At 46.9% G+C, this 25943-nt stretch overlaps 1 protein-coding gene across 9 annotated transcripts in view; it reads right to left on the bottom strand.

The window, feature by feature from the left end:
- Positions 1 to 25943, bottom strand: part of NTM (neurotrimin) — a 701070-nt gene that overhangs the window by 279633 nt on the left and 395494 nt on the right. For 7 of the 9 annotated variants that reach the window (XM_050921712.1, XM_050921714.1, XM_050921716.1 and 4 more), the window contains exon 1: positions 470 to 768. In XM_050921712.1, coding sequence (XP_050777669.1) covers positions 470 to 636 — 167 coding nt within the window. In that variant the 5' untranslated portion in view covers positions 637 to 768. Of the gene's footprint in view, positions 1 to 469; positions 769 to 25943 lie in introns of those variants that run through there. The other 2 variants (XM_050921713.1, XM_050921720.1) reach the window with 1 other exon arrangement.

Raw genomic sequence — 25943 nt, 5'->3', positions numbered from 1 at the left:
AAGGGAATTGGGGTGTCAGTGAATGGTAACTCCCTGCCTGGCATCCAGATCTCACTGCCAGCTTCACTGCCTGGCATCTGTATTTGCCTGCCTGTCCCCTGTGTGGCAGCAGCATTCCAGTGCCAAGTGGGTAACAGAATTTGCCCTCTTCATTCCTTTGCAGACACCGTGGCGTTCTCTGAACCGACAGCCACTTCCCTATATCAGCAACCCTCCCTGTCCCCCTTCCACCACACTCCCAGCCCACTTGCCCCAAATGCAGTAGTCCCAGACTCAGCGTTGCATTTTCTTCCCCGACTCAGGGGTCTTATCCTGCTCCACTCAGGACAAAACCAGCCAGAACCCAGGCTAAGCAGAAGCCACCCCCTGTAGCAATGTGGCATCGAAAGCCCCTGGCATGCACCTGGGGCCGGAGCACCCACAGAGCAACACCCCTGTAGATACCCAGAGGAAAAGCATCTGCTCCTACCTGAGGGTGGCGCTCTCCCCTTGTCTGACGGTCACGTTGTCCATAGCTTTGGGGAAGGTGGCATCTCCACTGCGCACGGGCACTCCTGCGGGCACAAGGAAGACCAGCCTGAGACAGAGGACGACGAGGCACCTCCAGGGCACGACTAAGCACCCGCCGACCCCCATCCTGGGCAGCGGGGACTTTCCAAAAGGCCAGAAACACACCCGACAAGGCAACCAGGAGAAACCAGGGGGAAAGAGGCAAACGGGGCGGGAGCTCCTCGGAGATCAGCAGCGCCCCTGGCAATCCAGCCTCAGAGACCCGAGCATCCGGAGGGAGTCCCCAGTATCCCTTGGGCGAGGGAGGAGGAAGGGGGCACCGGGGTGCAGGGGACAGGAGAGGGGCGCGGGGGGCTTCTCCAGCCGGCTCTTCCCACGAACAGTTCGGAATCTCACTTTGCCCAGGCGATCCCTGCCCCCCGAGCTCTAAACTCCCATCTCTGGGGCTCTGGCGACCGGCTCTGCCGGCAGCAGCGAGAAAGTGAGGAGCCGGGCAGGGGCCTCCGCGGGCGCCGGGCACCGCAGTCCGCTCCGCCCCTGCAACTTGCTGATCGCGCCAGCTGCAGCCGCCCGGGCTCGGCTCGGCTCCGATCTCCGGCGGGCGCGGGGCAGGAGCCCGGCTCGGCTCGGCTCGGCTCGGCTCCGATCTCCGGCGGGCGCGGGGCAGGAGCCCGGCTCGGCTCGGCTCGGCTCGGCTCTGCTCAGCGCGGGCAGGACGCGGCGGCCGGCGGGAGGCGAGAGGCGCGCAGCAGAGGCGCGCAGGAGCCGGCGGCTGCCCCCACTTTCAGCAGCCCAGCTGCGCGCTCCCTCCCGGCCGGGAGCATCGCCTCGGAGCTCGCCCGCCCGGGCGCTGCCTTCCCGGGGTTGTCATGGCAGCGACTCCATCAGTGACCAGCGCCCGGGCACCGGCCCCGCCGCACTGAGCAACGCGGAGCCGCTGCGGGGCTCTCCCACTTTAACCCTGCCAGCGCCGGGCCGGCTTTAACCCCCTCCTCGCCACAAGCCCGCCTTTTCGCAGCCACTTTGCTCCTTCTAGCGCAGCGAAACTCCAAGCCCACCGCCAACATTAATTACTTCCTGCAACTCGGGATTATTACCCACCACTTGACAGACGGGGAAACTGAGGCATAGAGCAGCAAGGTCTCACAGTGGCTCAGCAAAAGGAATGGGAACAGAACCTGTCTGTGCTAGCCCTGACACCACACTTCCTCACGGGGCTCACAAGCTCTTACACGGTAGTTAGTTTAATCCCTAAATACTTTTTTTTTAATCCACTCATAACTTCGGACACACTGCAGTTGCATTATGCCTAGTCATTTCTCCCTCCCTCCACCAGCTGCTCAGTATGTTGCGATTTTTATGCACAATTTCCTGCAGGTAAAAGGTGCCAGGTAGACAGCCCTGGAGAACGAAGTCCTTTATTTAGCCAAACAGGTACAACGCAGGCAGACGACGCACCAGTCTCCCACTATACCTTAGTGTCAACCCAAGGCACACAACTCCTGTTGAAATTAGTGCAAGCGGCAGGTGCCCAGCACTTGTGAAAGTCAAGCCCTTCATACCTGCTGTAAATGGTGATTTTAATGGTGAAGATACCCAGGAACTGATCTGAGACTTCCCAATTCCTTCCCACACACAGGGCACCCACTAGTGATTAGATAACACGTTTTTTTTGTTTTTTGTTTGTTTTAAATCCCTGCCAACCTGAGCTGGATTCACGCTGGTGACCTAGACGTGAAAAGATCCATAGCCCACTACTAATCGCTGAGTTTCCCACTCCCCCTGTAAACTACTATTTAATTCAGTAACTGGGCTAATTAATTTTTCAAACATTATGAGATGTGCCTGATAGAGAAGACATTATCAAATAAAGCCTTATTATTAATTATTATTGAGCATGCTAATGGATTGCAAGAGAAGGGGATTGCTTTGCCAGTCTTCTTGTGCCTTCTTGTACTTTTTTTAAGACTGTTTGCTCTGAGTTTAACACTGGTAGAAGGTACTGGATTGACAACCCGAGAGGCAGGAGTCATATTTATCAACAGCTTCCCCATTTCAGGAACAAACTCCCAATAGGAGGAGTGAGACAAACCACCTAACTAAGTTTAAGATGGAGTTTGATATGTTTATGCTGTGGTTGCCTGTGATAGCAGGGGACTGGACCACATGACCCAGGAAGTCCCTCCAGTTACATTCACAGCATACATACAGCAAAGTTAGCTAAAAGCATAATATTTGGGCTGGAAGGTTGCAAGGTATCACTACTTTATTTCTTAAAATTTGGCATGATCACACACACAGGAACCCAAAACCAGAGAGCAGGCTGCTTCCCAATACAGAGGGACACAACTCACTCCACTTTACTATTTCCCTGTACACTGATTGCTGAGGCACCAGACTGCACACTTCCTTACAGAGGCCTCTAACCTGCAAGCAGGACCAGGAATACCCTTAGGATTTAAAGTGAGAGCTTGGTGTTTTTACAGCACCTTCCAGTTCCTATTTTTCCCCCTGCTGTGGTAGGGAGACACTCGCTGGCATGAGGAGTTCTGTCTCAGTGGTCCATTCGGTCCCCAAAGCCAACAAAGGGTTAAACTGACTTAATTCATTGTTTCCTCTACTGTTGTAATGCTCCAATGCCCCAGTAAGGATTGGAACCCCATTGCACCCCACCGTACAAAACAGAGTGCAAGATTCATATGAGGCAATGTGGAGGCTTTTCAGCTAGGAAGAAACCTGAGAGCAAACTGGGCTTATTTCACACAGATCTTCCCAATTCTCCTCCAGGCTGCTTGTGACCAGTCTGTTGGCAAGAGACCGTTCTCTTTAGCAGCTAAAGAGGAACTCTTAGAGCCATTCAGATAACCCTTCTCTGCCTGTTTCCTAATGCACAAGGTGCTGTGTTGTATTCTAGGCTAGTAGCAGCTGCTTAAATCAAAGGCTTTAAAGGTTTGTCTATGGTAGTGGGGGAGTTTTTTCAGGTAGACCCCCTCCATGTGGACACTGTTATTCCAGTACACATAAAACCCCTGAAATTTATTGATCACAGGAATGTTGTACAACACTCACTAAATCTCCAAGTCCAACCGCAGCATGCACTGGGCTCAGTTAAAATCATCAGATGGATTCTCTTTGGCTGTTCTCAAGTCCTGGCTGGGCATCTGATGGGGAGCTCTTCCTCTCATTTTTCACACCCCACTAGTATAAAGGAACAGTCAGCACAGGAACACTAGACCCCATCCATATGCCCCACTTCTACCCTCGATGAGCCAACCTGTCCTTCATTCTCATGCAACCCCCAGTCACTTTTTCCAATGGATTTAGACAAAGCGAAGAATGACTCCCACATGAGAAGGGCTGGGACAGGAGACAGCGAGTGAGCCTGTCACTTGTCAAAATCAAGGCTGCCTTTCAACATTAAATGTGCCATTCTCTAACTACACCACCATACTGCCTGGCGTGATCTTTCCACAGGCCAGACTGCCAGCGTCTGTGCATCAACTCCCCTCCCTGTTCAGTATAAAAGAGCAGCATTGGAGGCAATAATGCTTCGGGCGCAGAGAATGAAAGGAATGTTGAAGAGCCTGGACTGGGGGGATATGAGAAAGATCGGAGCAGCATTTAAAGAGAAATTAATTCAGCTACACAAACAGGAGAGCTGAAGTATTCCCTAAACCAATTCGAACCGCACAGAGATCTTCACAACGCAGGATACCGAGCGGAAAAAGTTTCAAGCAATGAAACAAAAGAAATAAGGACTGGATCATCAGGGCGCAATTTCATTGGCTGATCCGTGATGCTGTCATTGGTTGAAGCATGAAGCAGCATGGTCCAGTGGTTAGGGTGTTAACCTGGAATGTGGGAGACACGGGGTCAAATTCCCTGCTTTGCCACAGACTTGCCACAGACTTTGCCACTGTCTCTCCTTCTTGCACATGTACAAACAAATGAGCCTGTCACAGCTCATCTCCTCACTGTTTGCTGTAATTGGCTAGGATTTAAAAAGTATCCATAAACAGTAAAACAGATGCACACAAACAGCAAAAGAGAAAAAGAAATCCACCATCCTTGGAATAACTCTGCGGCTCCAGGAGCAAAGGAGCCAGCAGTCAAGTCCAGCTGTGACTGTGCAGCAGCAGAGAGAGCGCTTTGTAGCTTCCTCTGGGGACACGGACAATCATTTTCCTTTGATGGATTTCAACCACAACAGAAGGCTGGGGTCTGGTACACATGGGGAGGGTGCTAGCACACTGGCACCCAACTGAACAGGGAATGTGGCACCTTTTCTGATCTCTCCCAGCTTTCTTCATACTCCAGAAAGATCTGTTTCCCTTGTGCCTGTTGCCTGCCCAGGGCAAATACGGCAAGAAAAATACCCCCAACCTGGTTCCTTCTTTCTAACAAGGCTAAGTGACCCCCTCTCCTGGCAGAGTCCATAAGCAGCATGTGCAGGAGGCTTTGCAAAGCAAGGTACAGACTGGCCAGGAGAAGGTTGACTAAGAGTACTAGTGTGCATGTGTGGGGGGAATACTAGAAAGACGGATTTAAAGACAGTCTAAACTGGGATAGTATTTTCCCTGGGATTATCAGAAACTGGAGGGAAGGGGGCTGCATCGACTGATGAACCCAGGAAAGGCAAAGGGGCAGGAGAAGCAATAGTTCATGTGTCTAGTCTATGGAGAAATCTCCAGGGAGATTCTGAAGGAGGTAGAAGCCACCTGAATGAAAGCTGAGAGCCCAGGAATCTTGCCACGTCATAGGCTGAGTGGATGGGAGCTTTAAGAGTCCAGATAAGGTGTGGCAAAGCAGGCTGAAATCCTGTCTGTATCAGTGAAGCAAAATGCTTTTGAGGTGATATTTATTCGTATTTCTAGAGAGAAATGGACAGAGACCGTGCAAAATTCAGAGAGGGCGAGACTGGACAGGCAGACAGTGCAAAATTCAGCAGTTCATAAGGACTTACATCTTTCCATCCTTGACTCACGTGGCCCCGTCACAGTTCTGCTATGACCTTCAACTTCAAGCAAGGGCATTTTCATGCAAACACACTCCTAAACTCACAGCTATTCTCTGTAAAACCCACCAAGTTCCACCTGCGTTAGCATCCCCACTCGGCTCTGATGCAAAAATGGCCCCTGGGTCTTGTGAATGGTTTGCAAGCCTTCCAACACACACAGGCTGAACTTCTAGGGGGTTTTAGCAAGACTAGAAATAAGCATAAGCAAAATCTCCAGATCTGAACACTTCTGAACTTTGAGGAGCTTTGGATTGGGTTCCAGATGCAAAAATTTGTCAATTTGTAGTTAAGGGCTGTAAGTCAAGTGAAGCCAGGTCAATTTCATGTTATTTCAGTTTTTCTGCAAACTCGGCACAGAGTTCATGTTCAGCTTACATGCGGGTGTGTGTAGGAGGCCTTTGATACACGTACGCACACACACGCACAATGAAAGAACCAAACACTACAAAGAAAATATATACCCACTAACATGGAAGAATTTCATTTCAGATACAATTTCACCTGCAGAAATTCTTGGTATATTCTATGCATACAACTAGATGAGCAACATTTTGTTTCAATTTACAGATTCTTTTATGAGGAAAGAGCTCAGATACTGCACTGAGCTCAGATACTACAGCATAAAACCTGACGATGGATGGACACGTATAAACATTTTGAAATTACTAACTCTCATCTGAAACTTAATTGATCCAAAACTCATCTCTAACAGCCACTGTAACACCTATGCATACAGTACCCTTAACATACACACACAATTATTGCACCAACCTCTTTCATACAACAGGTACAATTTATCCTTCAGCTTTCTCAAGGTTAGAAATGTGTTTTGCAAAACCTCACACTCGCTATAGAAGCAAACCCCCCATTAAAGTCAGTGGGTCCTAAGAGTCTAAAAATTAAAGAATCAGTGACGATACAAAGGATTCTCACCCCTCCGCACTCACAGAGGACACACAAACTATTTTTTCCCACTGCTAAGAGTGGCCCCAATTAGGAAACAATGATCACACATGTTATATGGCTGGTGACCTTTCAGAACTCTCTCCTCCCCAGAGGAATTCATACCATGAACAGAGATGATACTCATGGATGGTCCACTGCAACTCTGCTGTGTTAGATCTCAGAGGTTCCCAAATAATCATAGTTCATTCCACCCCCCAGCTCCACCCGAGGAGTGATTCACTTTCCCTTCTGCTGTTTTTTTTTTTTTTGGCTGTCCATAATTTCCCATCACAGCCTGACCTCTTGCAGGATAACCTGATAATGTCACTTACCCCTACTCCTCCCCCTTCGTGTCTCACAATCGCCATGCTCCCCAAACCCTCAAACTGCTCCAGCTCTTGTCTGGCTAATGCTTTCCGGGAGCTGCCCCAAATAATTGTTTGATGTAGATTCAGCAGTAGCAGCAGCAGCTGCTGTCACATTTGAAGAGGAGTGGTGATTATTAGCAACATATTTATTGACTTTAAAAAACATAATACAAGAGGCTCCGTTAATCCCCCAATAAAGATGCAGTTAATATTTAACTGGCATTTATTTAAACTTACAGTAACTGTCCAATTAAATTTAAATTAACTACACATTTGGGAGTCTTCCCCTAAAAACTAGCTGGGATTCTGCAGCTCTGGTCCTTCTCTTCCCTGCACTTTACACTAGGCGGGTGGCCATAAAAAGAACATTTCCTCTGCCCTTTAAAAAGCTAGTCAGTTTGGGGTTGTTTTTGTCTCTCTCTCCCTTCTTCACTGTCTGGGTCTTAAGTTAAAATGGAACTTAACTCTTTCCAGCCTGTGACAGGCTATTCTGGAGGCTGAGCGAAGAGTCTGATCTTGCAGACTTTTGTTCACACAAATAAAGCCTGCTGACAGCCAAGTGGGTTGCTGGGGTGGGTAGGGAACAGCCATGTCCTTAGAAGTTGCAGGATTGGCTCCCAATGAGTCAGCTCCTACCCTGTAGTGCACGGCTGGCTTAAGTGGTCAGTGGAGGATTCCCCTTCCCTGTGAGAATCCTCAGGCTGTCTACAGTCATCCTGAACCATCTCCTCTCAGCCCCAGCAGGGGCACTGTTGCTAGGGGTAAGCCTTTGTAGGTTGGTAGCCACCAGCTGCTATAACAGCCACATGTTGCTGGGGCAGATTACAGAAGCCTTTAGGCTTCTCTAACATATTATGGACTGGGCAGAGAACCCCACAGTATAGGCTCAGAGGAGACGGGGGTGCACAATAGTCTTTGCACCTTCCCTCAAGTCTTAGACCAAGCACTCCTCAGCCCCATGGGAGATTCAGGGCCCCACTATCTGTTTCGCTTGCCTACCTTTACCTAGCAAATCCCAAACAGTGATTTTATTTACCTCATGCCACAGTTGTACATGCCCCTTTAATATTTATATCGGGAGTCCAAAGAAGTTATCTTGGAAATCCAGAGCAGCACAGGCACAGTGGAAGTTATTAAACAGAATTGATCTTTGCTCTCCTTGGTACAAATCAATATTGTTTTTATATAAATCTGTTTCTTGTGGCATTGTTGGGAGCTTAGCTGGTTGCAATAACACTTAAAAAGTCATTGCACAGTCAGACACTGCTTCCTCACCTGCATTTGATCAGGGCTGAGCCAGGTGCCAGAGACATCTATTGATGTCAGATAAAGTATGTCATCAGCCATCTAATAGTATTTTATAGGCATATGGCATTAACTCAGGGCTCTACAATTCACTCCAGGCTGAATTTTAATAGGGAGTAAGAGTGGAAAAATGCTGAATAGGCTAAAATCAAACAAGGCCTAAATCTTCACCTAAAACATTCAAGAGCGCTGGAGCAGTTTGGTTAAACTTGAAAAACCTCAAACAAAAAGCTTCCAGTTGGGTGGTTTTATTCTTCTTCTATCATAGACTTAGCCTGTAAATTCTCTGGGGGTAACGAGTGTCTTTCATCACAAGTGTCTACAGAACCTAGTACAATGAAGCCCAGTAGCAGGGACTTACCAGATCTGGCTTCAGGTGCTGTTTTGTTTTGTTTTTGTTTTTTTCTCTCCAGGGGAGCAAACTTTACACTGTGGAGGTTTTCTTCCCCTTTGTCAAGTCTGGCATATTAATGTAAACTTTAGAATAATACAAGTCTCCCACCAGCACTTAGCTCTCTACAGGTTTTGACTCCCTAGGCCTTCCACTTGGGAATGAAGGCAAGTCAGTCTATGAAATACAACTCAGACAATCACAATCCTCCTCCTGCTTTGAGTTCTTCCCCTCCAACAGAGCACACGCTGCTCTTGTACCCCTAGTCACATGCTCTAATCATATAACACCTGGATTGAAATTTGAACTAGTCACAGGTGAGGCTCAACCCAGGACACCCTTAAAGAGCTAGTGTATGCTGATAAGCCCCAACTGTGTTGAGATTTTCAGGCATTTTGACAAAGACAAAAGTTTGGATTCAAAAAATGGCCAGAGGAGAAGTTGACAGAGGGTGCTCTCTAGCAGTTACAGCGATATGCTTAGGACACTCATCTGGGAAATAAGAGATCCAGGTTCAATTCTGTCTACCTAAGGTGGGGAAAGAAGTTGGACTCAGTTGTCCCTGTTACAGGGGAAGGCCTGATTTGGGAAGCTATGGGATAGTCCGGTGTGGGGCTCTGCCAATCCCTCCTCTGGAAGCTGTTCCACTTTATAGAAATAACTAAAGCATCATTAGAGCAGAACTTGCACTCAGTTCTCTCACTGCCTTGGGAAGGGCCCTAACCACCAGGCTACATAGTTATTCATACCAGTATACGCTGACTAGACAACTATCCATTGTCAATCATATCGGCAGTTCATTATCATTCATGATAACAATGAACAGACCTTGGGCCAGGCAGAGTCACACTGGTAGTTAGGTGGCACTGCTAAGATATGGCCCCCAATGATGCTTTAACGATTGATAAAAAGTAGAACAGCTTCAACAAGAGAGAAAGCCCCACAGCAGCATACACCAGTGTTCTCACCCCCAGCGAGAGGAACCAAATTCAAATCCCTTTTCCACAGCAGGCAGAATCAAACCAAGGAGTTCCCCATCCCAGCAGAGTGCCCTAACCGCTGGGCTAAAGCTTACCAAGCAGGCCAGAGCTTCTCCTCCAGCTGTTTTGTAAATTCAGGCCTTTGCTTTTGTCAAGAGGCCTGAAAATCTAAATGAATCTGTTTATGGTCAAAACAAAATATTTTGTTTCAATCTTACCACAATATTGACTTGAAATTTGATTAACTTTTTGATTCACACAAATATTTCTGGAAAAAAGATTTGCCTTTTTTTTTTTTTTTAAACATTGCCAGCAAATCAAAACATCCAATATTAACCCAGCTCTGCTCCTGGATGCTCCTCCCAGACCAAATTTGTGCCTCTTCATCAGGTTCATGTTTTGCTGATCATAAAGTAACAGTGCTTCATTTCACATGGCACTGAGGCAGACAAATCATTCACTTTTTAGTAACAAAAGCAAGGCTCACCACTGTCGCAGTGAGTCAATTTTACTTTGGTTGCCAGCCTCCTGACCCTAGCAGCATTCCCCATCCAAGAATAATATTAATAATAACCATGCTATTAAGCAAGATGCTTGATTTGAAGCTGAAATTTTTGAGAAATGATCTCATAAATTAAATTCCCGGGATACCATCTTTGAGAGTTAAAAGGCACAGTAGCCTCTGAATTCTGGGAATTGAGCATAATTACATGGAAATTGACAAGGCACAAATGCCAAGAATTCTGTTAACCTTTAATATCTCGAAAAAAACTCTCCCCTTGTAATTATCTCTTTCCTTTGTCTTAAATGTTACTGATGAATATTTAGTGGGAAAAGCAAATAAAAGGAGGCTGAGGGGTGATGGAAACTGGAGCCCTGTGTAGAATAACTCTACAAACTTTGTGACTTGAGACTGGCTGTCACCAACAGCCCAGATCTGAATGTGGATGCAGTGCAGACTGTTAGCTATGCACAGAGGCTGGTTCATGCAGGCTGCCAGCTGGGGACAGATGCCTGTGCTCACATGTAGACTCCAATGGTTTCAATAGGAGGATGCTCATATGGAGCAGTTTGCAGGGTGGGGGCCTTGGGATCTTGGCTCTGCCTCCACAGCAGATTGAAACAAGCCCACCATCCAAACACCCCTTAGCTTTCTTTATTCTCCTGTCACTTATACAGATTCAGCTCCATTCATGTTGATGGGGGATGCACAGAGGCGCCACATTTGACCCCAAGTACAGAGAAACATCCACACTTTGTGGTACTTTTCCAAGCGCGCCTCAACTAGGAACTTGTGCAGGTTTCCATCATTCTAGGTATAAAACACTTCTCTGTGAAGTAGAAGTAGAAGCTGCTGCTCTTTTGCAATGTAGGATCATTAGCCAGAATCCAAGGAGGGTGATTACTGGGGGCAGAGAGGAGCAGAGCCTGAGGACCACAAGCAAGGCACGAGGCACACTCAGTTACTGGAAAGGGTTGCAGGGCACTGTTCTCTCCTCAGGGGGATGCTGTTATGAAGATTAGTTTGGATGACTCCCCTCAAAGTGTTATATCTGACCGAGTCCTACACCCAGATCCATGGGAAAACCATGAGAGTTCCCAAGCTGATGTGGTGGGCTGGTGGGCTATCCCAGAGCAGTCAACCCTGGGGTCTCCGATTCCAAGGCAGGCCAGCAGGAGGGCTGCAGAGGAACCAGGCCGGCAAACTGGCAGGAACCCAGTTGGCTGGAACATTGTTGAAATTGTACCATCCCCACAAAACTTTTCAATTTAGACAAATGGGCAAATTAAAAAAAAAGTGTCATTAAATTTTTCTGACCAGCTCTAAATGATTGCGAAGACACCACCCAGACTTATGCACGTACTTAGCTTGACTCATGTGTGTAGCCTTCTGGACTAGGAAGAGTGGTCTTGTGATTAACACACTGGACTGAGAGTGAGAAGATCTGGATTCAATTCCTAGCTCTTCCACAGATTCCCTGTGTGACCTTGGGTGAGTCATTTCATCTCTGCGCCTTGGTTTCCAATAGGTAAAATGGGGCTTGCAATATTTCCTTTCTAGGGCTGCCCACAGGATTCAGTGGCCTGGGGAAAAAGCAATTTCAGGGGCCCCTTCCAAAAAAAAAAAAACTTGCAATATTATAGAATACTATATTCTCATGGGGGCCCCTGTGGGGCCCTGGGTCTGGGGCAAATTGCACCACTTGCCCCCCCTACCCCTGGGTGGCCCTGTGGATATGTAGCCCAAGTCATTTACAGACACACCTCCTTGTTCCAGTAAGATCAAAGCCAGAGAAGCATTTATTCAAGGAGAACAAGAGAGAGTGTGAAATAAAACAGGTTAGATCATTATGCACCACACTTACTCCACCCCTTAAAGATCCGAGGAACTAGCTCAGCAGTTATACGGAAAGGAAACACACGTCAAAGCTTAGAGATGGGTCCAATCTGCGTAACTGAGATATGGCCCCAAAGTGTAGAAGTGTCTATCTGTTGCTTTGGACTCAGGCCCGCTGCTAGTGCAAACATGCAGAAACCTCTTCCAGGAATTAACCCTGCACTGAACCTGATTAGTTCTGACTTCAGTGCGTGGCCCATGCTTGCTCTCTTTCTCTCTTTCTCCGTCTTAAAATGGAGAGAGCTTTCCAGTCGCCAAGCTGCTTTTATGCCTCTTTAAAGGGTTATAAAAGCTGTCTTTATATTCCAATAAAGCAATATAAAAACAACCTTTTCTGCAGTTCAATAAAAGTGGTTAACTTTTCCCCTCCATTAACGTTCCTTTCTGCAGTGGTGTCTGCACACACTGGCTGCTGCCTGGGGCTGGAGGCATGCAATGCTACGTGAGAGGCCGCTCTAGTGGCATTAGCGCCCTGGAGGCCCGAGGAGGGGGAGGTCTTGCAAGGAAGCAAAGCGGTGAGGCTGAATTCTTGAGCAATACCAGCGACACAGGATCAGGACTTTCAAGCTAAAGCAGAAGGCGGAGGTGTGCGTAACAATGGGGGAGACAGGTTGCCATGCAAACACAAAGGGCTGCAGAAATGACACACACACACAAAGCAACTGGCACTGCAGAGATGTGTCTTCTTTTGTCAACTGTCTGCTCCAGGGGATAAGATTTTCCATCCTTAAAACACTATGCACAAATCAGGGGATGTGCTGTGGCTTAAAAAGATGAAAACCAGAATGGACAAAGCATTGGACATTGCACAGCATTGGCTGGGAGAGATGCATCCAATAGAGCATTGGCACCTCTGACTTCTATGAGCCATACCCTGAAATCCGTATGAAGGCAAAACATCTCTTGGAGTCAACATGGGGTCAACTTCAGCAAGGACTGAGAGAGCTCTTCAAGACTCGGCACTGGGATTGACAAGGTGCCCAACGCGTTGTCTAGCGGATAGCCTGGAACTAAGATGACCTAGGATCTAGCCCTGATTCTGCCACTCACTTGCCGTGTGACCTTCAGCTACTCACTTCCCCTCTCCACGCCCATTTCACCTCACGCCCTTTGTCTGTCACACCCATATGGATGTTAAGGTCTTTGCAGATAGGATTGTCCCTTTCCTTACCTCTTACAGTGCCTAGCACAATGGGGCCCCAATCTCAGTCAGTCTCAGACACAGCAGCAATTATCCTATATTGTTTGCACAACCATCCCACGGAAGGCAAACACTCTTCCCCAACAGCTCCTCTGCCCTTGGAACTGCAACAAAGGGGGTCTAATCAGTCCCAGTGCCCATCTACCACCCTCTCTAGGCAGTCAGATAAGGAGGTTTATTATTTTCACAAGGCAAGGTTCGCATAGCTCATATGTATGAAGTGGGTTTGGATTTCATACATCATTCATCCCTCTGCACCAGCAAAATGAAGGGTTGGAGGGTTTCTGGCTGCAGAATACAGACTACAGAAGAACATTGTTTACATGCACACACACACTTAACAAAAGTCACAATTCTTTCTGTAACAGCCAATCCGCTCTCAGCAGCACAATAAGAGCTGTCAGATTGCGCATGTAACGTCATGGAAGTAGTGTGCAGCCACCTTCACACACTCCTTGACACCTGTTTCCATGCGCACCCCATAGCCTGCCCCTCTGCACCCATTTGAACGTACCCACAATTGCGCTGCTGAGCCTCGATGCTAGATCGAGCCAAGGTTTGTTACCACACAAAGCACAATGACTTGGAAAGAAGACTATTAATTAATCCAGCTAATTAACATTACGAGGCTTGTTTTAAGGATCCACGTGAGCAATAAGGCTGAGGCAAAGAAGGGAAGGGTGTTAGAGCCTGCAGCTCCCACGAGGACTCAGAGGTGTTTACAATCCCTGATCCAAGAAGCTCTACAGTATACTCATCTTGGCTTTCTAAGGAGAGGCAGTACAATTGAGCTCCTATTAGCAATTGCCAATCCTCTTTGATTAGCACCGGATTGATTTGTTCCTTGTTTTGGTGGGAATGGCAGCCTAACCCCGATAGGAACTTATAGAGCGTGTCAGCTAAGGAAACCCGGCACTCTAAGCCAATTGTCAATTGCCCTATTTAAGGCCAGCTGAGACAGGGACTGAGAAGAGTTGCCATTTCCCAGTGGGAGTACTGGGAGGACTCACTCATGTTTGCAGAGACAGATGTGCACTTGCTGCTACATCTCTCCATGTAGCTGGCCAGCATGCATGGGGGTGGAAGGGGGAAAGCCAGGATCCTGCCTCCTCCTCCTCATTTCATGCATCCCCTACACGTTGATGTTAGGAGGGCTAAGTGTGAAAGAGAGGCAGAGCGTGAGAGCAAGCAAGCATGTGCATGACAGGATGAAAGAGTATGTGTGTGTGAGATCGAGTGAGAGAGAAAGGGCCCTGCAGAACTAATTACTAATGGCTTCAGAGACAATTTCTCATGCTACAACTTTCTCCTCCTTCCCTTTACCTCCTTTTTATTTCGTGTGCATTGCCTCTCCCTCAAGTCCTCCAAGATCATGCTACATTAGGTTACTTGTAAGCTGTCAGCCGTGAGTCAGTCCCAGATGTTCCCTACCAGAGAGCACCAGGCCAGGAATGAAATTTCAGGAGATCGAGCTGGCCGACCACGACTGCCCGCCAGGTAAAGTCACTCAGAGGCTGGGACTCTGAAATCCAGCGCCGTGGGGCAATCTGGGCCCAGCCCTTTTCCTGCCAGATCTGTGCAGTAAATATGGTAAAAGCTGTGCAGAATGAGATGAAACTTACAAGGAGGGTTGGCCTAGAACCTATTAGAGAAAAGGAAGATAGTGCATGTGCATATGAGATAGAATCGAGTCTGGGAGTGTCAGGTGGGTACCCTTGGATTAGGAATCAGGGTGTTGGCAGCACTAGTATTGCCACTTTTGAGTGTGCCCAGAGGGTCATGCCAGTGACAGACTGTTGTGTGCACATAACAGTTGGTGTTATGTGCATACACTTGCTAGCTGGAAAGTGTTGTGCTTTCTTCATAGATATACACTGTGTGTGCGCATGACAGAGAAACAGTCAACATATATAAGCACGTCTATGTACGTATAGTGTGGGTGCATGCGTGTATGCATATACATGGTGCATGATGTACACACACAGAGTAAATGGAATCCTACAAAATGGGAAATGAATTTGGTCTTGAAGAGAGTGTGTGGTTATTCTGACATTCCCATTTATGATGACTATTAATTGGGTTTATTACAGCGACATGTAGGGACCAATCTCAAGAACAGGGCCCCATTATGCGAGGCACTAAACAGAGAAGTAAACAGTTCCTGCTCCAAAGAGCTTACAGTCTTTGGAAGGAAGACTGTGCTTAATGTCTTTATTGCAGCAGGAAACCTGATGCTGGGGGAAAGCGAGAGATGATATTTTGGAGCCTGGGGAGGAGGAGAGAAGAGGTTAAAACCCATGTTCCTCTTTACCTGCACCAGCCAGTTCTTGCTTTATCCCCTCACGGGACACATTTCTCAAAAGACTGAGGAAGGGGGCAGGGGAAAGAGAGCGAGCGAACTTCTTCGCATTTAAACTTAATTATAATGATATATATAAAAAAGGCCTCCAAGTGAGCGATTGTGAGAGGGGCTTTCAAACGCCACAGGAAATATGAAAATGGGAGCATGGATGCAGTGGAGAATGGTTCGTAAATGCCTGCAGTTAGGGGAGATAAAGGCAAAGGCAGCCGTCGCGGATGCATCTCACTTCAGAGAGAGAGAAAAAAGCCGATGTCGTTAAATTCTGCCCCAGATCTGCCAGCGTGGAATTTTTTTACTCCCCTTTCTGGCAACAGAATTATCTCCTTGAGAAGCTGCCGCCTCCAGGCCATTCTTCGGGATGTGATTGGAAACAGAGAATGTGGACTCCTGCTGTCCTTATGATCAGAGTTGTTGGTTAGTTGTATTACGGTAGCACCTAGTGGCCAGGGCTCCGTTGCACTAGTGCTTCGAACTGGGTGCTAGTGCCAGCATCCAGTAGCAAGGCTCTGGCCCACAGCTGAGTCAGCCGATCCATGGTTAAGGTCGGGCCGCGCTGGCTGGAAGCGGGAGTCTGTTCAGGCAGGGAGAAGAGACCCAGGGTCAGAGGAAGGAGCTGAGAGGGGCATTGCTGCTCCAGCCGGGCAGCAGATTCCTAGTTCTTCCCCAGTGGAAGTCAGGGTTGGGTTGGGGAAGGAGGTGGAGACCCTAAAACAAAGAGGGCAGCTTTCTTAAGAGTTGAGGCATGAGCCCCGGTGCCCACCCTCCTGTGGGCTTAGCATGCCCTAGAGTTTCCATTGCATACACGATTCTGCTTCCCGTCCCAGCCTGAACTGTCATGGAGTGTTGCCGGGACTCATCAAACAGCCACTGTGGTTCTTTGGAGAGTGGGCTGCGTTTCAGTGCGTGTGGGAGGAGCAGGGGGAGATTCCAGTTAGTTTGGGTCCATCTACCTACCAGACAGCTGCCTTTGCTTTTACCCCCTAACTGCAGGGTTTACGAACCATTCTCCGCTGAACCCATGTTCCAGTTTTCATATTTCCTGTGATGTTTGAAAGCCCCTCTCAGTTTGGGCCCACCTATCTACCTGGCCCTTGTCACTATAGTATCTGAGCACCTCACAAGGTTAATGTATTAAACCTCGCTGGGAGGCAGGGCAGAGCTATTATGCCCATTGCACAGGTGGGGAACTGAGGCACAGAGACTAAAGGACTCGCTGATAGTCTCACAAGAGATCAGTGACAGAGCAAGGAATCAAACCCAGACCCCTCAAAGCCCAGGCCCAAAAAAACTAGCCCCTCATTAAAGAGAAAAGCTGAACTCCCAGGCCTGCGTCTGTCCTTGGTGAACTCAAGGGGCATATCTGCCACCTACTCCATGTGGAAGCAGGATCCCGGACCTGAGCTGACGCTCACGTTGCTGGTGTCGTTTGCAACAGAGTGGATGGACACAGTGGGTCTGATCCAAAGCCAGGGGCCACCATCCCACTGATGAATAATCCTGCATTGTTTCTGTATCTCCAGCCAGCCTCTGGGGGTGGGGAGTGCGGGTGGGGCGGGGAGAGGAGAGTGTGTGAGGCAGAGAATGGAATAGGGCTCTCCTTGTGCCCTTATATTGAATAGGCTTTTTGATTCCCACCTTCCATTCCCCCATTGCTCCCAAAGTCAGATGATTTTTTCCTTTTTTTGCAAGTTTCAGGCACCTCTGAGGAAGGAGGTAGTCAGAGAGTCATCAGTCACTGGCTGAACTGGACTGTCAACATCCCGCTCACCAGTTTTAATAAGCCCTTTCGACTGGCACCGGTGCACATCTAGCAAACAGAGCTGGCTAGATTTCATCTCGGTGCAGCTTAATTGGAGTCAGTGGAGTGACACCAGGGAGGAATCTGGTCCATTGTCCCATACTGGAGTCCACAAGTCCAGCTGACAATGCATGCATGCATCCATATGATAGGAATGGTGCCTGGTGCAGGAAATGACTGAGGGGATTATGTTCTGTCCTTGCAAGGGGGCTGGGGGACAGACCCAGAACTAAGTAAAGCAGTTTCCTAACAAACAATATCAGGCAGCAGTCACGTAGCACATCACTTCCTGTAAGTGCCACAGAGATTTGACCCAGAGAATCCGCGCCACGCCCCAGTGAGGCAGGTACATTTCCTCACTCCCATTTCAATGATGCAGAAATAGTCACGGAGGGGTTAATAAGAAGAGATACTGGCTCTTTTATGACATGCTTCAGCTGTAGATCTCAAAGTGCTTCACAAACGGAAGAAAACATCATTATCTCCATGTGACCTAGAGAGAAATGAAAGTGCAGGGAAGTGAAGTGAAGTGATTTGCCTAAGGCCACAGAGCAGGGCAGTGGCAGAACCAGGAACAGAAGCTAGGAACTTCTGGTTCCTAACCCAGTGCTCCAGCCACTGTTCATAAATTGTGTGGTCATTTGCCTGACCACTCTTTGGGTCATTATGAAATGTACTCAAGAGACCAAAGTAGTATAAGGGCCCTACCATCAATCAAACCCTAACCCCGCCCCTAACCCCGCCCCTTGACCCCTCTAGTCCCTCCCACCTGTCACCGGAAGTCCCACCCTATGGGGGTATTACTTCCGGGGTCAAGATGGCCACATGACCGGAAGCAAAGTGGGTCATGTGACCCCTCTAAGAACTCCTCCCACCATCCTCTACCAATCAGGAGGTGTTTCCTCCAGAAAGGACCACCCCAAGAGGAGATTTGACCAATCAGGGCAACTTCCGGGGGCGGGTGACCTATCTAGAAGTGGGTCATGTGACCCCTCTAAGAACTCCTCCCACCACCCTCTACCAATCAGGAGGGGTTTCCTCCAGAAAGGACCACCCCAAGAGGAGATTTGACCAATCAGGGCAACTTCCGGGGGCGGGTGACCTATCTAGAAGTGGGTCATGTGACCCCTCTAAGAACTCCTCCCACCACCCTCTACCAATCAGGAGGGGTTTCCTCCCGAACGGACCACCCCGAGAGGAGATTTGACCAATCAGGGTGACTTCCGGGGGTGGGTGACCCCGTCTAGAAGAGGGTCATGTGACCCCCTCTAAGAACTCCTCCCACCACCCTCTACCAATCAGGACGGGTTTTCCTCCCGAAAGGACCACCCCGAGAGGAGAGTTTTGACCAACCGGGGTGACCCCTCTAAGAACTCCTCCCAAGGCCCTCCACCAACCCGAGTGCAGCACCAATACCCCATAAGTACCAGCGCCGAACAGAGGAGGCCATTTTTCTTACCAAGGACACGTGTTTTAGAAAGCGTGGAAAGGCTGCTCAGAGGAAAACATGGACTCCTTTACCACCCCCGTTAGAACTTCAGACTTTGTTTTACCCCCGAGAGTCTTTGACCGTCCACGGAGAAAACGTTACATCAGTGACAGTTCTGAGGAGGAGGTTGTGACCACGGGGAGCCCTTTGGCCCAGCCGTTGTTGGATACGCCGGAATCCGACCCCGAAACTCTTGTGAGACATCCCAAAGAGCCTGATGGCCTCTCTTTGTCCAACCCCTCAGATCGCCACTTGGGAGAGTCACCGGTGGACAAGGCAAATGGAAAAGATGGCTCTCAGGTAAATGAACGATTAAGAAACGGCGGTGGGGAGGGGGGAGGGTAATGAAGCTAGGAACCGGGGGTTTGCATAAATTAAAAAAAAACCCTAAGCTGAGGTACTTACACTGTTTCTTTTTTGAAAAAATCTTTTAGCAGCTCAATGATGCCTTTCTAGAGGACCCAGAGCCCCTGGACAGCATTGTATCAAGCAGCGAAGATGAACCGGGCCCACCATGTTTTTGCTCAACACCAGTACAAATTGTTGAAGAGGGCTCCGAGGATGATGGGTTTGAAGAGTTTAGAGGAGGCTAGGCATAGAACTGTCCGAGCCAGTGCCACGTCGTGAGCGTAAAAAAGTTATGCGGATTATTGTACGTGTTGCTGTTTATGCTGTCCTTAAACACTGCCTTAGGGAAAAGCTTTTTGAAGATTGTGAGGGCTGTGTCATAGATGCGCCAGCCCAACGGCACCATGACTGTGTGACTTGGACTTCAGTGGATATAAACTGCAAGCTCCGGGCCCTGTGTGCTGAGCTGTGTTTGGAAAGCTTACTAAACACTGTTATTGCCATAGGTTATGCTATGCAATGTCTGTGCCTAACCCAAGAACATTTAGCACAAGGGGTGACTTTGATAAATGCTGTGCAATTCAGTGGAGACCCTGACCGTGTTTTAAAGAAAATGACCAAGCCGGAAGATGCCTGCTTACAACGTTATATTGACCGTCTAGTTCGCACAAGAAGTTACAGAACCCTGCTTAAGAAAAAGACTATTTGTAAGAAATCTAAAAGGATTAAGTTAGAGAATGGTGAGGGTGCAAACATGCGATATAAAACTTGGCAGCTGTAAATTAAAAAAAAAAAGGGGGCGGGGGGCTTTTGTGACTATCTGTGTTTTGTTAGAAGGCTTTTGGCCCTTAAGTTTTAATGAAGCATCTTTGTTTGTTTTTAAGGAGTTGTATGTCTTTTTAAAATAAATAAATAGTTTTTGTGAGAATTAGTTTTTGTGTGTGTGTGTGTGTGTGTGTAAAAGACATTCATTTGTAGCAAAAAGCTGAAATGCATGTTGTGGGAGGGAAAAAATCCTAAAAACCAAACAAACAGGATAGTTCAGACATGTTTGAGTATAATACAGTTATTATGGAGAGCTGCTTTTACCAGCAGGACCAAATATTGTTTTTTTTTCATCCCATGTCCCTAAGTGGCTCTCTCAGGGATTGAACTCCCAACCTTGGGCTTACCAAACAATTACTTAAGCCACTGAGCTATCCTGCTTGTTGAAATAAATAGGTTTAAGCACACACCCCACCCTCACTGAATAGCCAGAATGTTTGCAATTACTTACCTTTGTTCCTATAGGGTTACAATTGATTGGTGAGTTGGATGGTGAGTTCTGATTAATATGAAATGCTATTGGACAGTTTAAATGTAACCCCCTGGGGTAAAGGTGAAGCACTATTGGGCAGTTTAAAAGACCCAGGAGTTGGTGGAATGCTATTGGACAGTTTAAATGTAACCCCCTGGGGTAAAGGTGGAGCACTATTGGGCAGTTTAAAGGACCCAGGAGTTGGTGGAATGCTATGAGTCATTCTTGCTAGAAAAACACCCCACCCCCCAAACTTTAAGCATGAAAGAAACAACCAACCCCAAGACATTAACTGATATTGCAAAAGGGGACCCTGCACTTGGAAATGGGGTACTGTTTAATACTGTAAGAAAGCCACAAATGTATTTTAACTTACAGGGGTGGAGGAAGCCCTATTGTGTATATAGCATGGTTCCCACAACAGAGATACAAAAGGGTGTTCTGCAGAATCTATTATTTGAGAGCTGTGGTGATTAAATTAACCTGTTAGCAACTATGTTGAAACAATGGGGCTAAGAGGGTATAAAAACCTTAGGTATGCTGCAGTCTGTCCTTTTAACAGAAAATCTTTTTACATAACTGCTGGACTGCAAAAAGAGGTAAGCTTGCTGTCTCTAACTCTGAAACTACTGCCACTTTTTGCCCATGCTGTCTTTAGTAAATAATGGTGCCTATGCTTATTGCAGTGTGATCTGTTTTAGCATGGAACCAGTAACTTCAAACTGCATTTTACCACCAGGCCAAGGTAAAAACCATTTTAACTATAGTTAGCTTAATACTGTTAATTTTAAAAAAGTATAGGGATTTGGTGGTAATGCTAACATGTTTGCTTGTTTTTAACCTGAAGGCCCACACACACATGGGGGGGAACAGAACAATCATGTTCCAGCAACACTTTATCCCATAGTGAAAGGTAACTTTTTTTTTTTACACAACTGGTTTTTAAAATGCATGTGGGGTTTTTGAAAAGTGTGTGGCTGCAAGCTTGATTTGGGATGGGGGGGGTGGATTTGTGAAGGCATAGGTTTTTTACATAAGTATTTGGTTTGTTTTAAACAGGTTTTTTGTTACTGTACATAATGTGGTGTGTGTTTAAAAATGGGCTTTGAGGGGGAAAGGCCCAAACACATGGGCTTTTAAATGCAGGGGGGGGGGGGGCAGGCTGCAACTGGTTTTTAAAATGCATGTGGGTTTTTGAAAAGTGTGTGTGGCTGCAAGCATGATTTGGTGTGTGTGTGTGTTATAAAGCTGGGATGGGGGGGGGAGGCAAGGGGGATATGTGAAGGCATAGGTTTTTTTAAAAAAGTATTTGGTTTGTTTTAAACAGGTTTTTTTGTTACTGTACATAATGGTGTGTGTTTAAAAATGGGCTTTGAGGGGGAAAGGCCCAAACACATGGGCTTTTAAATGCAGGGGGGGGGGGGCAGGCTGCAACTGGTTTTTAAAATGCATGTGGGCTTTTGAAAAGTGTGTGGCTGCAAGCATGATTTGGGATGGGGGGGGGGAGGCAAGGGGGATTTGTGAAGGCATAGGTTTTTTTAAAAAGTATTTGGTTTTGTTTTAAACAGGTTTTTTTTGTTACTGTACATAATGTGGTGTGTGTTTAAAAATGGGCTTTGAGGGGGAAAGGCCCAAACACATGGGCTTTTAAATGCAGGGGGAGGGGGGGCTGCAACTGGTTTTTAAAATGCATGTGGGCTTTTGAAAAGTGTGTGTGGCTGCAAGCATGATTTGGTGTGTGTGTGTGTTATAAAGCTGGGATGGGGGGGGAGGCAAGGGGGATATGTGAAGGCATAGGTTTTTTTAAAAAAGTATTTGGTTTGTTTTAAACAGGTTTTTTTTGTTACTGTACATAATGGTGTGTGTTTAAAAATGGGCTTTGAGGGGGAAAGGCCCAAACACATGGGCTTTTAAATGCAGAGGGGGGGGGCAGGCTGCAACTGGTTTTTAAAATGCATGTGGGTTTTTGAAAAGTGTGTGTGGCTGCAAGCATGATTTGGTTTGTGTGTGTTATAAAGCTGGGATGGGGGGGGAGGCAAGGGGGATTTGTGAAGGCATAGGTTTTTTTAAAAAGTATTTTGGTTTTTACTGTGCATAATGGATTTTTTAAAAAGCAGTTTTTGGTTTTTATTTTGCGAAATAAGATGTTTATTGTAGGGCCAGAAATGGATTATTTTGTTGTAAAGCTATGATTTTTTAAATAGAAAAACACCCTGCTGAATGAATATATATAATTTAAGTTTTACAAGATGGCTTTATGTGTTTGCTCCACAGTACTGTCAAAACATGACCAGAGGGAAAACAAACTCAAAAGAAAAAGAGGAGAAAGCTGAAAAGGAAAATTTACCAGCATCAGTGACTGATGGACAGATGAAGCCCAGTAAATATATTTTGCTTATTGGTTTAGTTGTTCTATGAGGTTTTGTATTTTAAGTAAATACACAGGTGTGGGTGAGAGAGAGAGAGAGATGGTAAAATTCAGTTTTTGTAAACTGTTGTGTTTTTTTCCCCTCATAGGCATGGGCAACCTTTCTGAAAATACTGTAGTCAGCGCTACAAGGACACCTCCTCCAGAACCACCAAAGAAACTCAAAAGAAAAAGAGAGGAGACAACTGAAAAGGAAAATTTACCAGCATCAGTGACTGATGGACAGATGAAGCCCAGTAAATATATTTTGCTTATTGGTTTAGTTGTTCTATGAGGTTTTGTATTTTAAGTAAATACACAGGTGTGGGTGAGAGAGAGATGGTAAAATTCAGTTTTTGTAAACTGTTGTTATGGTTTCTTTCCCCTCATAGGCATGGGCAACCTTTCTGAAAATGCTGTAGTCAGCGCTACAAGCACACCTCCTCCAGAAGAACTACCAAAGAACCAAAAATCTGCTTTGAGACCTTTAACAACGCAAAACAGCACTGAAGTGCAGATGAAGCATCCGGGCAGCCCAGACCTCATATACGTGAAACCCAAGGACAAAACAAAAGACTCTGGTAAAAAGCAACCACACAAACACAACTCCTGTTGCTCAGCGGCTACAGCCACACCAAGCCCTGAGAAAACTGTGAGTGAAAATGCCCACGTTCACAAACCCAGAGCACGCACTCTAGGGGTTCTGAAGGTGCGCAAACCTGGAGCATGTGGTGTATGGGCTCCGTATAAAAAACCACGGTCTAGAAGCTTCTGCGATGCCAAGGTGTTGCAACCACACACACACAATTCCAGTTCCTCAGCGGCCACCGCCACAGCAAGCCCTGAGAAAACTGTGAAAGAAAATGCCCACGTTCACAAACCCGGAGCATGCGCTCTAGGGGTTGTGAATAAAACACCGAGCACTGACAAAACATTCTCCCAAAACCATAAGCTCGCCACAGCTCCCCCAAGTTCTAGTGTTTGGGAAGAGTTTGATGCTTCCATCAGAAAAGTGATGGATGCTGTATCCTCGGGGAGTCTAAAAGAACGGCCTTCTAGAAAGACTTGGGAAAAATATGATGCTTTGTTCAGAGCAATGTTAAAAGACAAGAGGGCTGAAAAGGGTGTCTCTGAGCAGGCATGACTAGTCGTGGAAAGGGGCCTGGGTAAAAGGGGCACCCTCCAGAGTACACATCAGCTTATGTGTAAACAAAAGGGGGGACAGCGCTTGAGGGATAAACGAATGGCTGCCAAAAAGTTTCAGGCCAGGGTGGCTGTAAAAATCTTAAAAAGGGCTAAAGAGGTAATGAGGAAAAAAAAACAAAGAGAGATGCCTCCTACTGGAGGCTCTCAGACTGGCTTCTCTGAAAATGGGGAGATGGAATCAGACTCTGGTTTAGCAAATTCCCCAGAGGGCTCTCTAGACAGGCCCCATTCTACTTCCAATGACCCTCATGGAGGCTTCTCAGAGTTTGACTCCCAAATAGCATCTGATGTAGAAGATCCCGCTAATGATCCCATAGAGGAACCCCCAAGTAACCCCGAAAATGCAGAGGTGTATATGGAAAGAGTGAGAAGTTGGCAACGTGAATTACCTAGATTTGGGGGGTCGGTATATTGTGAGGAATTTCGTTTTGTCAATCTTGAGCAAGTAAATTCAGCTCAGCGGGTTGTTGAAGCCATACACCAGGGAATACAGTTGGTACTCGATGATGTTAATGGTAGGGTAGGCCCTGATGATTACGTTCAGTTACGTTTAGAGAGCCGTAATTTAGCTAACCCTTTGTTTTCAGTCAGAAGAACTAGGGATGAGCTATCTGCTGAGGATTTCTTAAATCAGACCTCAAAGCTGCTACAGAGCAATAGAGAGTTGCATCTCGATGGGACATTGCGCCTTGTTGTGACAGTTGTAAAAAACAGGGGTGGGGGTGCTCGTAGAGTTTTAAATTCTATCCTTAGTAGTCAAATTATTCATAAAAAAAGACAGTGTTTGGTAGACCTGACTTACACCGGTACCAATCTGTGTTTTGCGGGTGGCCTTTTGGCCGTCATGTCCGATCGTAAACCTACGGACACGGAATTGTTAGCGGAGGCGAGAAAGTTGCATGAGAAACTGGGGTGGTCAGATCAAAAAAAGATTCTGGTCAGTGACGTAGCAAAGTTTGAACAGCATTTAGGAGTGAACATACACGTGGTGCTGTATACGGAAAAAGGTGGCTGGGGCTTTTTTAAAACAGGAGGCCTCACGTACCCCAAGACTTATTTCATCCTGTTGCACGATGAGCATTACTATGGAGTTCTGGATGTGAAAAAGTTGTTTGGAGCGAAAAATTATTGTGAGTTTTGCCACACGGTGTACAGCCACGACCACTCTTGTAGGTATCGTTGCCGCCTCTGCTTGAGTGTAACGTGCTCAGACAGCGTGGGCGTGCAGCTGCGGTGTCCTAGCTGTAGACTGTATTGTCGATCCAAAGAATGTTTAGACAGACATGTCGACTGTGCATCAAAAAACCAAGTTGAATGCCTGTCTAAAACTTTGTGTGATAAGTGTCAGTCTTACGTGAACAAGCGGCATAAGTGTAAAGGGAGGCGATGTAAGCAGTGTCAGGGTTTGATTGTTGGTGATGTAGACAGTCACTTTTGTTTTATGGATAGCCTTAGAAAGCCTGAATCCTCAGAAAAGTATATTTTTTATGATTTTGAATGCATGCAGGAGACTGGGTTGCACACTCCCAATTACATTTTTGCTATGTCCTTAAATCCAGAAAAATCCTGGGAATTTAAGGGCGATGAGTGTCTGTCTGTCTTTGTTAAGACCTTTATCGGCAAAGAGTTTCGCGACTATACGTTCCTAGCGCACAATTCCAAAGGTTATGATGCGTACTTCATCGTTAGGCAGTTACTGAAGGAAAAGATGTGCATAGAACTGATCACTCAGGGTAGTAAACTAATGTGTGTGGAAGTGAAGGCCCTGGGGATTCGTTTTATAGACTCTTTAAACTTCTTGCCCATGAAGCTTAGCAAGCTACCGCAGGCATTGGGATTTGAAGGGTGCAAAGGTTATTTTCCACATTTTTTTAACACTGTAAAAAATCAAAATTATGTGGGACCTATGCCCAGTGTGGCA

Source organism: Gopherus flavomarginatus, chromosome 13 (genome assembly GCF_025201925.1).
Source record: "Gopherus flavomarginatus isolate rGopFla2 chromosome 13, rGopFla2.mat.asm, whole genome shotgun sequence".
Lineage (NCBI taxonomy): Eukaryota > Metazoa > Chordata > Testudines > Testudinidae > Gopherus > Gopherus flavomarginatus.
Note: the sequence above shows the minus strand (reverse complement) of the source record. Positions and strands in the feature narration are given on the sequence as shown.